This window comes from Enhydra lutris, unplaced genomic scaffold (genome assembly GCF_002288905.1).
Source record: "Enhydra lutris kenyoni isolate GAN:26980312 unplaced genomic scaffold, ASM228890v2 scaffoldscaffold14, whole genome shotgun sequence".
Taxonomy (NCBI): domain Eukaryota; kingdom Metazoa; phylum Chordata; class Mammalia; order Carnivora; family Mustelidae; genus Enhydra; species Enhydra lutris.
Genome location: NW_019154098.1, coordinates 19857139 through 19874695, shown reverse-complemented (window position 1 = coordinate 19874695; position 17557 = coordinate 19857139). Strand labels below are relative to the sequence as shown.

The window sequence follows — 17557 nt, the reverse complement described above, 5'->3', positions numbered from 1 at the left end:
GAGATTAATTTCAATTTGTACATCTCTTTAAAAGAATTTAAAAATGTTTGTCTTCCTAGAAAAATGTTCATATATGTAGGTTCAGTTGTAAATGTAAATAAAAGTTCTATGTAGTTTAAGTAGGAAAAGGCACATTGAATATATCTGCAATAAATGACTATGTAAGTCTCTAAGAACAAGCTAAATTAAAATTATTTTTCCAAAAGTACAGAATTTATCCAAGTGCAGAAGTCTCATCTCTCAGCCAATGCAGGAAGAACTGTAAAGATAATAGCATGGAAAACAAACGGTAAAACTTTTTATTTTCAGTAACTACTGATTTACCTAAATAAGTCACTATAGGGGCGCCTGGATGGCTCAGTGGGTTAAGCCTCTGCCTTCGGCTCAGGTCATGATCCCAGAGTCCTGGGATCCAGCCCCGCATCAGGCTCTCTGCTCAGCGGGGAGCCTGCTTCCCGCCCCCTGCCCCATCTCTCTGCCTACTTGTGACCTCTGTCTGTCAAATAAATAGATAGAATCTTTAAAAAAATAAATAAATAAATAAATAAATAAGTCACTACATAATCTGGATTAAAAAATGAATTTAAATAAAAAGAATTAAAATAGACTCTTGGGTTTTGAAAAGAAGGCAAATTATTAAGTAGGCATCTATAAAGGTCAAAAGAAGGAGAAAATCACCCCACACTAAACTTAGTTGTTAGACTCAAGTCATGTCATATAATATATAGTTCTGGTCATCGTCAAGCAATGAAAACCAGAACCTAAGGAATGATAGAAAATGCACTTCTTTATTTTAGAGAAAAATATTTATCATGAGGATGTATCCTGATAACTAGCTGGTATGGATATCATCAGACATTATAAAATTGGTTTTTTCAATTTTTCATATAGAGTCTGTTAATCACTCATTTACTGTCAACTGAAAATTGATAATTCAGATGATACAGTGAACAGAAACAAAAGTAATAAAGTGTTTTTAAAGCCAATCAATTTCAATGATTCTAGCATAAAGGACTAGTATGAAATTGGAGTATTTTACTACCGTCACTTCGTATCTTCTAGAGATTCTTTCCTAATGTCATTTATAAAAGTTGATACCAGGAAACCTGCTTTCTTCATTTATTTATTCAATAATTATTTGCTGAATGCCTACTGAATGTGCCAGATGTTATGCTCAGGTAATTAAGACAACCTGGAGTTCCCTCATGGAATCTAGTTAGCAAAAGACATTTTAAAAAAATCACACAGGTACTTAATTACATTAGAATAAATGTAGTAAATGAAAAGGAAAGTATACAATAAGTATACTTTATAGCACAGAGGGTAGAGTTTAGGAGAAGACAAGATGCCCAGTGTAGATCCAGCAATAAGGATGTATGGTTCCCTTTTTGATCTACTGTATAAATTCTGTAAATGTTCCCGAGACCCATCAGATGAAGTACTGTTCTACGTGCTGAGGATGCAGTGATGAACTAGACGCAGCCCCTGCCCCTCACGAGCTGACCATGGTAATGACAGAGTTACACAGCAGGTGCTGTGGCAGAAGATGGCCAGGTGCTTTAGCCTGGTCTTGATGTTTACCCAAGGCTTCTTAAAGGTGGTGGGATCTGAACTTAAGGTCTAAAGAATGAGTGAGAGTTATTTCAGAGCACGGGGGAGGGACATGTTGTTTTAGGCGAAGTAATGCAAAACGAAGACAAGGAAGAATTAAATTGTGTGAAAAGGTCGACAATCTTCAACAGGCTGCTATTGTTAGACTAGTCAAGTGGAAAGAACTTAAGCTTCAGAGACAGAGAGGAGCCAGGTCATGAAGACCCTGGTAGGCCAGATAAGGAAACCTGGAAGCAATTAGATGGGAGGTAGTACGTCAACACTAAGCAGCTTCCCGGAACTCAGACAGAGGAAATTGTGTAGAGGATAGCAAGAAGTGTCTGTTATTTTGTTTTTCTATTTGAATCAAGACTATTAATTATCCAGAATTGATGACTTTTCATTAGATGATATTCCCAAGTTTAGTGGAAGCAATCTGGAAAATGGAGAATCACACTGTTTTAGGTAATATAATGATTTATGATTCTAAGAGACCATAATCAATCCAAGTAATGTCATCCCAAACAAAATATCTGACAATTTATAGGCACCTATGAACACCCTTGCATGTATATAGCCAGGTTTTAAGACCTAGAGACTTTTTGGTTCTAATACCAAAATCTAGAATTTATCCACAGGTAGAAGATGGAAAGAGTATCCAAGGGAGTAAAAAAAAAGTTCACTCTTCCCATCTTCAAGATCTTTTCATTTGGTTAAGGAAACAGATGGGATACTAAACTGAGCTTTAAAAAAAGAAAAAATAAAGGAAAGAGAAAAGACTTACGGAGACCACAGTCTTGGGAAAGCCTCTATTTCTTCCTGTGTGTACTCATCTAGACGTCTGGGTACTTTTCGTGGTTGAGGAAGCTCTTCTACTAAATTCTTACGAATATCTTCTGGTATGTCCTAGGTTAAATAAAATTTAGGTTTAATTTTCTTAAAATATATCCCTTAGTAATAAATTAGTAATATTTAATAAATATTAAAAAATAACAAAAGAAAATTTACAGAATGAGGAAAACAATATAATCTTTACAAATCCATGAAAATCCCTGTAAAGTATATTAATGATAAAAGTAATTCATTATAATACTGTACCTTTTATTTTAATTTTGACAAACCTATTTCTCATGATAAATTAGACATCTTCAATTCTGAGGACCATCGAGTCACTAAATTCTTTTTTTCCCTCAGCTGTTTAATTTATTCCCTGCCTTTCAACTGCAGAAGGCACTGCCTTGGCTGATTCTCATGATTTTTCATCTGATTGAGTGGATGTACTGGGTCTGTGGCTTCCAGGGACACAACCTTTCAATTCAGACTCCATGTTGTTGCCAGAAAAAACTTTGGAAAATGAAAACCTGCTGGATCCTTGAGTCATTGAGCCAACAAACATTAACAGAACTCCTTCTACGAACCAGAAACTATGCTAGGTGCTCAGAATATAAAAGGAAATAAAAAGACAATGGCCTCTACAGGGTTATAATTTTAAAAATGTCACTTCTCAAACCAGTGTCTTCACTCCTAGGCCACCCCTGTGACTTCACCTCTTCCCACACAGCCGTCCATGGCGTCTGAGTTATCAGCCTCCTTGCCTCTCACGTGTTGTTCCACCCGGAAACCCTGGTGCCTTCATTGACGGCATTCCCTCTGCCCACAATGACTTTCCCCTGGTTAATATATTCAAATATTCAGAAAAATGAAAGGAAAAGTAAAATGCAAAAAAGTCTGAATTTGGGTAATGAAAAGCAAACTAAAGAGTAAAGCATATAGTTGAGAGCTATTTTAAAAGAAGAATAGATCTTAAACAAAGCAAAGGAAAGGATAAAATGAAAAGCATGAGTAACCAAAAGAATTTACATTTATATTGTGCTCATGATACAGAAATAGGGAAAGGGAATTGTCCTGGGAGTCTGGATGGTAAGTTACTTTTGGAAACTCTACTGAAATAATGGTTGGGTGTCAAGAGGAAAGCATCCTATGAGTATTTCCACAGGGATAATAGATATATTTCCCTCTTTTCATAACAGTATGTTCCTAAACATTAAAAAAAAAAAGATTATTATATAGTAAATTACAATTCTCTGCAAAGAGCATATCATAATTGGGAATCAAATATCTGGGCAAGGACAAGAGACCAAAACAGTCAGTTTTCTATTCAATGTCTTACAAGTCAAAATATAATTTTACAATTAACTTTAAAGAATCAGAGCTCTATGGCATTATAAACTTGTTCTAAAATCTAATATGGCAAAATTTTAATAATATTTTTAAAAAGTTAGGTGGGCTTTTTAAAATTATGGTTTGTACAGGGTGACTCACTACCAGTACATAAAAAATACAATAAATACTACTGACAATGTGTTTCTTCACTGAGAAGCATTTTTAAAATATATAACTTCCCTCCCCCGATGTATTCAAATCTTTAAGTTTAACTGCACAGAACTGGAACAAGGAGAGGATGTCTGGACATATAAATATTAAGTTGCTCTAATTTTTTACTTCCTGGAAAAGTCTACTTGCCAGTTTGATATTTACAAAAGTTTATGAATATTTCACACTCCTTTGGGGAGCCATTAAAAAAAAATCCCTCTATCATTCACAAAGACAATTTTAAAAGTTGCCAACTGCTTACACAGCAGAGGGTGTGGAACCTAGTGGGTTAGTAGATGTTTGCCGAACTGAAGGAATTCTGACTGAAATGAGCTTACAAATTTTCTCTACCAGTAGAGCAATTTACTGAAAGAATGGATTAAAACACTGCAAACTGAGGAATGAGTTGTTGATTAGGCATTACACATGAAACCAGGAAGAGGGGAAGCATCTCCCTTAATCTTCGCACCAAGAAAGTAACCCAAACATGCTAACTGAATGTGCGCACAGAGATGTGAGAAATTTCACTGTTCCTGCTGCATGGAGGGAATGATTAACCTAAATGGGGGGAATAAGGAGAAGAATGAGTGAAATAAATAGGGGGCAAGGTGATCAGTTATTAATTTTTTCAATTTCTAGAGAAATTTCAAACCTACAGAAAAATTGTGAGAATATAGTGAAGACACCTAAATTCACCTAATACACCAACTGTCAGAATGGGACATGTTTGCTTTCCTTTTCACCTATATACAAACATACACACACAAACTTTCATTTTGGCTGAACCATCTGAGAGTTATTTGTAAATAGTTCATCCCTAAGTATTTCAGTGTGTATCTCCTAAATATAAGGCTTGTCTCCTATGTCACCACATTACAAATTCATGCTTCAAAAAACATTGATGAAATACTTTCTGATATATAAGTACATATTCAAGTTTCCCAAACTGGTAAAATATTGTCTTATGTATCTTTCTTCAGTCTAAGATCCAGTCAAGGATCACAGGCTACATGTAGTTATGATGCTGTTACTATGTTGTTTCACATACATACTAAGTTCTTCAGTCTAGTCTCTTTTAACACAAAGCCTTTCCCTGCTCTTTGTCATTCCCTGAAATTAACACTTTTGAAGAGTCCAGGCCAATTATGGGGTGGAATGTCCTTTTCTTTGGATTTGTAGGATTGTTTCCCCAGTAAAGTCAGGTTAAACATTTTTGACAGAACACTATATATAATGTTGGGTCTTCAGTACTTTATTCATAGTGGGAGGCACATGATGTCAGTCTGTCCCATACTAATGATATGTTTGATCTCTTGGTTATGTTGGTGTCCACCAGGTATCTTTAACATAAAAAAGTATATTCTCTCCTTTCAAACAAAGTGTCCTGTGACACGATGTTTTGAAATTGTGTGAATATCTTGTTCTACAATAATCTTTCACGCAGTGACTACAGAATATGCTGATAAAATGGTGGCTTTTCTAATTCAGTGTTATTTCTACATTTTTTAGATGATATTCTCTAAGGAGAAGCTTTTCCTTCTCTAGAAAGGAAAGGGAATTAATGTGTTAAAAATAATTTTGGGGGGCACCTGGGTGGCTCAGTGGGTTAAAGCCTCTGCCTTCAGCTCAGGTCATGATCCCAGGGTCCTGGGATCGAGCCCCACATCAGGCTCCTCTGCTCCACGGGGAGCCTGCTTCCTCCTCTCTCTCTGCCTCCCTCTCTGCCTACTTGTGATCTCTGTCAAATAAATAAATAACATCTTTAAAAAATAATAATAATAATTTTTGGACTATAATCGTGGGCTCACAGATTTTCATCTTCTACTCAACATAATCCATTATTATTACCATTCATTCTGAGGCTCACGCTGTCCCATATGTGGTCAGTGGGCACCAATTCAAAATGCCTTCCATGTTCCTCTTGATATTTTTGAGCACTGCCTTACTTTCTATTACTTATTATTTTACCAGTATAAACAATATAGAAATAAATTAAGTCCATGTGTATACTCCAGACCTAGAATCAACCATTCCTCCAATGAGAACCAGGTTCCTTTTAATAAGGAATAGCACTTAGAAAACAAGATCTGGATACTAGTTGTGTTTACTTCTACTAGTCCTGTCATATAATTTTTATTTATTTATTTTTTAAAAGATTTTGGTAATTTATTTTTAGAGAGAGAGAGAGAGAGAAAGAGAGCACAAGAGCATGCACGAGCAGGGGGAGGGCAGAAGGAAGGGAAGAGAATCCTAAGCAGATTCCAAGCTGAGAATGCAGCCGGAGGTGGGGCTCGATCTCACAACTCTGAGATCATGACCTGAGCTGAAATCAAGAGTCAGATGCTCAACTGACTAAGTCACCCAGGTGCCCCTTGAATAAAAATCTTAACATGAAAAGAAAGTTAAAGTAAAAAATAAATAATCTAAAAGGCATTCTCCAAAACATCTTAATTCTCTCTTCTCTAATTCATTCTATCTCTTTGTCCCCATGCTTCAGTAAGTAGCCAATTTCATTTTCTCATTTATTCTTCCTGAATTTCTTTATGCAAAAAGCAGCAGATAGAGTATATATGTGTGTGTGTAAACATATATATGTATAACACATACAGAAGGTAGTATGCTATCTGCATTTTCTCACCTTGCTTTTTTTTCACTTACTAATGTATCTTGGAATACATCAATTCACAAGAATATTTGGCATTCTTTTTTAATAATTACATAGTACTCAACTGAATGGATATAATATTATTTATACAATTACCTATGAATAAACTCATTTCTATTATTTTATTATTATAAATAATGTGGAAACATTAATCTTGTGTATCTTCAGAGTAAACAGATTGCTGGATCAAGCACGACTCTCCTTATATCTGTCTGGCATTATATGCAATGTTACCTCATTCTCAGATTCCTTATGGGTTGCACTGTTTTGGACTTCTACCAGCAATCTATGAGTGTCTACTTCCCTATGTCCTGGACAACAAAATGTGCTATAAAGCTTCTGAATGTTTGACAGTCTGTTTTGAGGGAAAGGCCCATTAATTTTATCATCTGAAATTACTTAAGTAATTTGATGTTCAACTGAACTACCACGAATACTTAAAACATCCACATTCAAACCTGACTACCTTACAACTAAGATTATCTATTTATATATACACATTTTGTGTGTGTGTGTGTCTTTCAGAAATTATGGACTCTAAAAAATGGGACAGTACAATTAGAAACAAGTTTTAATATTGTGATTTCATAAAAGTCAGTTATTCTTAGATGATGACATAGCTCCCATACTTGTTATCTACGAGGTAAAGTGAATACTGGAAAATTCTACTCATTCATGCAAAGCAAAGGTAATATATTAACCATTTTGATAAAAGCATGAATAATTTACTCATGCAGTAAGCTAACTAAATAGAGCACTCAGTGGCTTAAATAGTTGATACAACTTGGTATTCTGGAATTAGTTTCTATGTTATTCCTCGAGCAGGAACTATAAGGACAACAATCACAACCATGGTAATGACAGCAACGGGCACTTCCTGTGTCAGGCCTGTTCTAAACATTCTACAAATGCTATCTCATTTAACCCTTACCACAATCTCATAATCCAGTCAGTACCCTTATTTCCATTTTACAGATGAGAAAACAGGGATAATAAATAACCACCCATGGCCATAAAGTCAATAAATGGTGGAGTATGAATTCTACTCCAGACAGTCTGATTCCAGAGCCTGGACAACTATTTTATTATAGAACTTCTACTGTTTCATTACATTATACTAAAGAGAAAGCCTAAGGACTCAAAATAGTTTAATAGTAATAAATAGAACTATTTTTTTTCCAAGTACTCTTTTAGCTGAATAAATTTTGAGTTAGGAACAAGTATTCTAAAATTAAATCAAGGAAAATAATTAGCAAGCAAAACTAACCTATTAATCCATGATCACACAAGGTTTGCTACTAGTCACAAAAAATGTAAATGAAATTCATGCTTTTAATAGCTGATGAAATTAGCAACGAGTACCCTCAATTTAACAGGCTCTGTTAAATTGCGGCAGCATCGTTACCAACGACCACTGACTCACCTCATCTGGGAAAAGATGCAACCTCTGCATCAGAGTTCTTCTGTGAAGGTTTTTTGGCAACATGCCATAAATAGCTAGCTTCACAATCTGAAAAACAGATATATACAAGACTCAATAAGAAAAATCTGACTTGGGATATAAGAAGGCAACCGCATTTAGGGATCATGATGAAAACAAAGTGGGTTAGGACTCAAAAGAAATGAAAGAAATTAGGACCTAAGTAGACATGTGGCAGCAACAAAGGAACTGTCGTTGTTTTGTGCATTCCTATTTTCTTTAGGCTCTATCTGGTTTAATTTATGTTTAAAGGATAAGGACAATAGGAAGAGGTTAAAAATAATCTATATATGTGATGTTTGCTAGAAGAAGCAATTCTCTAGGCTTGTACAAGAACCTATGGCTCAAATCTGTCATATACTGAAGAGAGCAGAACCCAGGGAGGCCTTAAGTCCTGTTTCCTCCAGGCAGGTCAGGAGGTTTCACCTTCATAAAATAAGCATGGCCAGACAGTTTTGAGACTGACTCCCTAAGCTGCAAATCTACAACGGTAACAGTTAACATTCACTGAAAACTTAGTGTGTATACAGTGGCCAGCTGCACCACATTTATTGTCTTGTTTGTGACGCTGAGTCTCATTTCACACACAAGAAAACAGATTTAGTGAGGTTAAAGAGCCTCCCAATTTCACATAACAAGTGGCACTGCTGGAATTCAAACCAGGCGGTGGTCTTACTCCCAGAATAGACACACAGTACACGCAATGACGGCCATAATGTGTTTGTCTCTCTAACTTCTCAAGAAGACAAAAAGTCCCTTTCTCTCTACCATACCCATTCCCAAGATGGCAAACTAATCTTGCGCAATTTACTTTTCCCTTTTTAAGATTATCGTCTTTGTTGGTCTGAATGTGATTTGATAGAAACGTTGTCAAGAGAAGGTCACACAGGGTCACGCTGTGTCCCATAATCTCCTGGGGGCCTGCTGGTATACAGTATATAGAAATACACTGCGAGGTCTTCAATAAGCCACTGATAGGGACATTGGAGCGCTGCATCAATTTTTACCATCTGTACACATAATCCAAGAATGTAACTTGACATACATTAACCCCACTAAAACTATACATGTTAGAACAGTGTTGCACTCTAAGAAGATTTCTTATTTCTTTAATTTTAAATCTTCAACTACATACAAAAGCAAATGCAATCCCATATATATTTCCCAGTTTGGTGCTGTTAATACTTTATGTACTGGAGATTTTAATAGAGATTTCTATTGTTAAAATTAAAAGCAATTAAAAATTCAGTTAGTCACACAAGCCACATTTCAAGTGGCCAACTGCCACATGTGTCTAGTGGCTTTCATGTTTGACAGTGTAGACATAGAACATCATGACAGAAATTTCTATTGGACAGCAGTGGTCTAGATATTCATCTTTAAAATTTTAATTTTTAAAAATCTTAAGCAGAAACTGACAGTGTTAAGGCTACTGAGCATCTTCTCTGGCTAAACTAGTCATTATGTCCTCGGAATATCCCAACAGCAATTTTTTTGTTATGGTAGGGTTATGTGGCATTTAGGGTTCATGTTCTTAAAAACCTGCGTAGTTGTAGTCACTCGAATTAATAAGTTGGTTTTTTTAAACTTGCCCTATTAAAAAATGCAAATGTAACAGTCAAATTAGAGAAAGCTAGAAAGTGTAGAAAGGTTTTAAGCCAACAGGAAGAGAGAAAAAAGGAAGACATACAAACAGTATTCGCCCCAAATAACAGAATACAACATGTGCATGCAGTCGAGTAATTATAGCTGTACAGGCTTACGTGCTAAGTTCTAAGGAATTCAGAAAGTGAGAAAGACAGAATAAAACGAGGTTAATAAATATTAAAGAACTTCCACATCTGTAGACCAAGGCATGTACCATTTGTTTCACATAAAATAACTTCATTAACTATGGGGGTGGGGAGAAGATAAGAAAGGAACCATGTTAGGAAAAAATATAAGGACAAAGAGGTGGGGCATGTGGTTGGCTAAGTCAGAAGCACATGTGACTCTTGATCTTGGGGTCGTCAATTCAGGCCCTACATTGGGTGTAGAGATTATTTAAATAAATAAAAACTTAAAAAAAAAGAAAAAATATAAGCACAAAGAAAATATTAATGTAACTAAAATACATGATAGAGGGATAAGGAAATGCTGAATCAACATATTTATTTTAGTTTACAACTAATGACCTGTATAATTATAAAAATACTTTGAAATATTTAATAACCTACTAATAACTATTTAAATGTATTAATGTATTTTACAAACAATATTCTAGGACCATACTGAAATGAGAAGCATGCATCATGAAACAAATTCTCTTATAAGCCCATACACCAAGTACTGATTAGCAAATTATGTCTGCTGGCAGAAGACCTACTGTTCCAGACAAACACTTAAATATTTGATTTGGAAGTAAAATAACTGACCTCTTCCTTAACAAGCCATTCTTTTTCAAAATACAAAGTCAAAGTTAAGATTTAAAAAAAAAAATAACATTGTTTAAATGAGGTAATAATTCAAATGGATTTAACTTTAAACTATTTTCGAGGCCTTCATTAAACATTTTGTAATACATTTTAATCTTTGTTTATAAAACATAACTTGAAACAATTTCTATAAATGTTATCTATTGCCAAATCCTTATAAAAAAGTTGGAACTATACTGCCGCCTAGTGTATAGTGAGTATGCCTAAATAACACAGAAATTTAAATTTTAAAAAATATTTATTAAGTATTAAAACTACAATTTGTTGTGGCACTTATGGCATATAAGCATGGTACATATGGCACCATATGTAGCACATATGGTACAAAAGCCCTTATAACTTTTTAATACCATGAGATGCAATCCATAATAACAGGATATTTTATTTCCTGTAATAGTGTAAAAACATGTTTTGAAACAGAACATCAAATATTTCTTGAGCAACTTCTGAGCATATTTTTGTAAAACACCTATAAATGATAAGAAATAAAAATAAATAGTAAAGCATGGAACTTCCAAATGTTACTTCAGGACTTACTATAACAAAATACGTCCTTCTCCCTCATCTCCAAGAAAGTTTTAGGCAGTATTACACCAAACAAATGATTGTATCTTGACAGTAGATACCTATTTTTATTCACCATCGTAGGGAAATAAAAAACAATGTTTTCATAGCATAACACTTTTTCATTTATGAATATATTTAGGTATAAAGCTAAAATAGTTCCTAAGGGGGAAAACTGTTATTTATTCTATGAGTACAGTTCAAAGACTGAGTTATGAAGAATTAAGGAAGGAAAAATAAAATTGTGAAATGGCAATGGGAGACTTTGTTTTTAGTAATATCGACAGCTAATATTTAGATTAGAAACTTCTAGTACATAACTCAAATGATAAAGAAATAAATATTAATGAAATTAATAATACCGTTTTAAAAACTATTTTCTAAACCAACTAGAGGCCAGAAGTAGCAGAAAGCAGTACAAGAGTCCTAAGGCTGGCATTTGCCCAGAAGGCATCAGCTTAGTGCAGGGCTTGCATTTCAAAGGCCTACCCCTTTTTTGGTCAGAAAGTAGGATCAAAGACTTCCTCATAGACCTAGATTTTCAACAGAAGTCAATACCCAGGGTACAGAGTAGGGAAATTAAAAAATCAAATCTTTACTGATAGGAAACATAGAATTATGAGCCTGATTGCACAAGGCCTCAAGGCCCCATATTCACCTTTTTAAAAATGGGGATCAAAACCCAGAAGTCTATAAAGTATAGCTTAAAGAGGCTTTAGGTTGGTATAGCCCCAGGCACCTGTCAGAAGCTAAGACAATCTTTTTTTTTTTTTTTTTTAAAGATTTATTTAGTTAGTTTAGAGAAAGAGAGTGTGTGCACATGTGCGGGGGGTTAGGGGGAGGGGCAGAGTGAGCGGGAGACTCTCCCACACACTCCCGCTGAAGCCAAGCCCAGCCTGTGGCTCAATCTCACAACCCCGAGATCATGACACTGAACAGAAGCAAAGAGTTGGGCACTTAACTAACTAAGCCCCTGCCAAGTAAATTTATGACAAAATCTACTCTGGAGATATAGGTCCTAAAGAATTCTCAGTGATGAACTTTCAAGGTACATGAGCTTATCAAGTATCCTGAGCAGAAACAATGTATTACAGACCCACAAAGACCACAAATATTAGAATCAGATATAAACACTACGAATTATGTTTACTCTGCTTAAAAAAATAAGAAGGAACCAAAGTATGACAAAGAAACAGAAAAACTATCAAAACTGACCAGCAAACTTGAAAAAAAGACAAACTACATCTTCCAGAAAAAAAATAAAAATTCAAATTAGGACTCAATAAAAGGATGAGACAAAGTAAAAGTATGTCTCAGATGAGACATAAGCAAAAAGATAGAGAACTAGAACACAAACATAAAGAAATTATTGGGTGGGTTAAGTGGGTTAAGCCTCTGCCTTCGGCTCAGGTCATGATCTCAGGGTCCTGAAATCAAGCCCCACATGAGGGCTCTTAGCTCAGCAGGAAGCCTGTTCAGCGCCCCCCATCCCCGTCTCTCTGCCTGCCTCTCTGCCTACTTGTGATATCTCTCTGTGACAGACAAATAAATTAAATCTTAAAAAAAAATTATTGACAACGCAGCAAAGACAGGGAGGCACAAAATATGAAAGAGAGCTAATGAATCATGTACAATGAAATAAGACAACTACTGTAAATATTATATTTCCAAAGGGAAAGAACAGATAAAGAATAAAGGCACCAATATTTAAAAGACCTAAGTGCTGACAAATTTTCAGAACTGAAGATACCAGTCCTCAAGCAAAATAAATAACAAGACTTGAATAAAAATAGAAAAACCAACACCAAAAGAAACAAGACAAAATACATACAAAGAAATAGTCACATTGACATGTGACTTGTCAATAGCAGTAACAGAAGCTAAAATCTGTTTGAACAATAGCTTCAAAGAGGTGAGACCAAAAAAGTCATGCTAGAATCGCATATATTGAATAAGCAAAACTAACTTTCAAGAAAGAAGGCAAAAATAAGATAGTTTCAGACAAAAATGAGTTTACTATTAAGAGAATGTTATGATAGGAATGCCAAAAGAAATATTTCAAGAAGGAAATTAATCCCAAAGGAAGGCTGTTATGTGAAAGGATTTATAAGCAAAGAGAATCATAAAACATCAGTAACTGTGTAAAAGAGTAACAAGAATGTTGAATTGGAAGGGTTTTAAGAATTTCTGAATAGAGAAAGAATCGTAACTGTGAGGGAGAGTAGGCACTAAAAATCTTCTGAGGATCTTGATTTGATCTGGAGGAAAGTAAAGATATTAATCTTAGACTTATAATAAATAAACTCAATCCAAAAGAAGGCAAGGAAGAAAGAGAGGGAAAAAATAAAACAAAATCTCGTTCAATTTAAAGTAAAATAACATTTCAGGCAAACACTACCAAAAGAAGGCTGATACAGCTTATTAATATAAAAAATATATATACCTGGAGTTAAAAAGCATTACTGGAGAGAAAAAGGGCCAGTATATATGCTAATTAATTCTTAGGAACAGTATAATTCCAAACTTAAATTCATCTAACACTAAATCTTCAAAACATATAAAGCAAAAACTGACAGAACTACAGGAGAAAAGTAAATCCACAATTGAGATTGTAACGTAACTCTTTCATGTAACCAATACATCAAATGAACAAAAAAAGGTAAGACTTTTTTTGTTTTGTTTTGTTTTTAAGATTTTATTTATTTATTTGTCAGAGAGAGAGAGAGAAAGCGAGTGAGAGTGAGCACAGGCAGACAGGGTGGCAGGCAGAGGCAGAGGGAGAAGCAGACTCCCTGGCGAGCAAGAAGACCGAGGTGGGACTCGATCCCAGAACGCTGGGATCACGACCTGAGCCGAAGGCAGCCGCTTAACCAACCCAGGCTCCCAAAAAAAGGTAAGACTTGACTGGAACATATTTTGCATATTTGATATAATGAATATATAAGCATACATAGATACAAACAATGCTCTCCAAGATGTTTTCAGTGAACATATCATATTCTAGGTAATCAGGCTGGTATCAAGTAATTAAAAAGAAAAGCAACAAAACTGTTTGGCTACATGCAAAACATAGTCAACAGTGCTTAGAAAATATATAGAATTGAATAATAATATATATAATTGAATAACTGAAAACAGAATTGAATAATTCAATAATAATTTAATATATAGAGCTGAATAATTAGAATTTGGAAAATATATAGAATTGAATAATAGTAATAATGATGATGGGTTAATACTTAGCAAAACTTGTGAGACAGAGTTAAAGTGCAGAATTTATAGCCTTGCATGCCAGCAACATTAGAAGAGAAGCAAGACTGGAAACACAGTTTCTGAACCAGTTTTTCCACAGATGATAAACAATAAAAAATACAATAAACTTACTGCTACTGGATCCTTCTGGTGTAGTTGAGCAGCTGTTACTTGTTTAAATCCACCTGGATAGCTGTGAAAAGAAGCAAAGATATTAAAACTGAGAGTAGGCTATGACGTAGTATTCTTGAAATGAATACTGTTTTATAATATGAAAACTATTTTTATTATGAAATTATTCTTGTTATGGGAAAACATGCTGTTCATTAGTGTCTCAAAAAAATTAAGTAGTGGGGCGCCTGGGTGGCTCAGTGGGTTAAGCCTCTGCCTTCGGCTCAGGTCATGGTCTCAGGGTCCTGGGATAGAGCCCCACATTGGGCTCTCTGCTCAGCAGGGGGCCTGCTTCCTCCACTCTCTCTGCCTGTCTCTGCCTACTTGTGATCTCTGTCAAATAAATAAATAAATAAATAAAAATCTTAAAAAAAAAAAAAATTAAGTAGTAACCCGATGCTATTTGAAGTGCTGTTCTTTTTAAGTGGTCAAATATCATTATTTCATAAAAGTTCCATATCTTGGAAAATTCTTGACATAATTATCTTTCTAGGGAATTAAAGTTTTCATTCATTCATTCACTCACTCATTCATTCATTATGGGGCAGTTTATCATGCTTGAGTTAAGAAAGAAAAAGCAGTAAACCAATATGCTTCACATTTCCTACCAAGTCAGAATGTCTGGGTTCGAGCCCCGCATTGGGCTCTCTGCTCAGTGGATAGCCTGCTTCCCTCCCTCTCTCTGCCTGCTTCTCTGCCTACTTGTGATCTCTGTCTGTCAAATGAATAAATAAAATCTTTAAAAAAAAAAAAAAAGTTGGTAAAAGATCACTAAGAGTAATATGCTGGTCCTAAGTAATAATATATTTCATTGCATTCATATAAAAATATATATAAAATGGATAGAGGTTAAAAACTATATATATGTGTATATATATGCATTTATACATATACACACATATGTATATGGGATTACACACACACACACACACACACACACACACACACACACACACACACACACTTGGGATAGTACTGGTGGCAGCTTGGTAACTTGGATGCGCCATACCCCAGTCTAGAATCTAGATTTGCCAGTGGCTACCAGTACATTATTTAACTCATTTTACCTTTTCATATAAGAGTTTATTCACATAAGAAAATAAGGGGCGCCTGGGTGGCTCAGTGGGTTAAGGCCTCTGCCTTCAGCTCATGTCATCATCCCAGGGTCCTGGGATCGAGCCCCACATCGGGCTCTGCTAGGCAGGGGGCCTGCTTCCCTTTCTCTCTCTCTGCCTGTCTCTCTGCCTACTTGTGATCTCTCTGTCAAATAAATAAAATCTTAAAAAAAAAAAAAAAACTAAGAAAATGATACTATCTGCTCCATCTACCTCTCAAGATTTTTACAAGAGCCAGTGAGAAAATGTTTGTGAAAGTGCTTAAGAAATTTAAAACAAAAACAATATATAGATGTAAGGTTTCATTATGTTGAATGGATAAATACAGCCTAAACAATTTCTGAGGAAGGGGAAAGGAAAACATAAACTCAGTGCACTCTACAAAAGAAGTTAAAGATTACCTAAATGTGATTCCTTTCTTAAGTTTCTTTCGACAAGACTTGAAAACATTTGAAAAAGCCACATTTCAGGAATAAAATTTAAGAAGCAGATTTAGAAGTCTGCTCTAAAGATGGATAATTTTCAAAGTGATACTCTTGCATTTGTTTCAAGGAATTTCAGTTTCAGAAAAAGAAATATCTGTCTAGACTTCAATTACTGTATTCATTCTCTCCACTGAAAAAAGTACTTTATACCTTCTATGCTAAAGATCACCTTTCTGTTTTGAACACTGGGATGCCAAATTCTAAAGCATAATACCATCTACATTTTATTTCAGGAGAAGAGCATAAAATTCCAAGCAGACGAATGACTTGAAGAGTGTAATAAATACTCTGTTGATTTTTACTGGTGAAAAAGTAATTACACTTCTTCCTCCAGGGATAGACTGAATGGAAGAGAAGAAACTTTGTTTTAAACGTTAGTCAAATTTTTTTCAATTCAAATTAATTCAGTAAATATCAAATGCCTATTGTGCTGAGTGCTGGGGATATACAATAAATATAACAGTATCCTGTCCACAGGAAAAATGACGAAGTGAGTTAGATGCCTACTGAGGCATCTAACATAGGCTATATTTCTAACTCATACCAATACATTTTAGATGACTGAACAGTTAGATGTCAAAGTTCAAGGTGCGCACATACACATCTTGCCTGACCTCTAAAACCACGAGAAGTGAGTGTTTATGAAATGTTTAGATGAGAAAAGATTTTCTGAGACTGGAAAACACAGAAGAAACTATAAAGGAAAAGAGATTTAATTATATAAAAGTTAAATAACAAAGCACAACATACAACAAAGCACATCATAAAGAAAATTCATAAAAAGTACATGCTATCTAATGGTGGAATAGTATTCTTAATAGATTAAATATGCACAGAAAGTGCTACAGAAAGCATTGACACCTTATTATAATGCAACATAAACAATCAGATGCCCATCAAAGTAGCAGAATCTTATTATTAAATCGTTTTTAATGACAGTACTGTGTCAGCTGTTCTTTACCACAGACATTCTTATGCACTCCTAGTGCAATATTACAGTAACGTTTGGAAATACCTTTTAAAAGATCTATTATCATCCCTTAAATCTTGAAATTCATTACATTCCTCTTTTTATTTAGAATATGCTATATACTGAAAAAGCCTAATGGATAAAGATGTTTTTCAGCTCTTTATGAAACTAAAAATTTTAATTAAAAAAACAGAACAATCATTTTCTATGCAAATTGTATTGTGTACAACTACATAGTGACTAACAATAATATTTATCAAAAAGCTTTCTGGGAATTTTATATAAAATGAAAAGGGTGTAAACTTGTATGTATATTAAAATGTTTAGTCCACAGGATGAAAATGATTTTTAGTTCCTTCTTTACATTTTTCTGCATTTTCTAAAATTACCGTATATTAACATTTTTACAACTAGAGTT

At 34.6% G+C, this 17557-nt stretch overlaps 1 protein-coding gene across 1 annotated transcript in view; it reads right to left on the bottom strand.

Annotated features, from left to right (window-relative positions):
* LOC111146613 (mitochondrial ribosomal protein L13) overlaps positions 1–17557 on the bottom strand; it is a 46835-nt gene that overhangs the window by 9824 nt on the left and 19454 nt on the right. Inside the window, exons 4-6 of the mRNA XM_022502244.1 lie at positions 14531–14591; positions 8052–8138; positions 2375–2496 (exon numbers count right to left, since the gene is read on the bottom strand). Coding sequence (XP_022357952.1) covers positions 2375–2496; positions 8052–8138; positions 14531–14591 — 270 coding nt within the window. The remainder of the gene's footprint in view (positions 1–2374; positions 2497–8051; positions 8139–14530; positions 14592–17557) is intronic.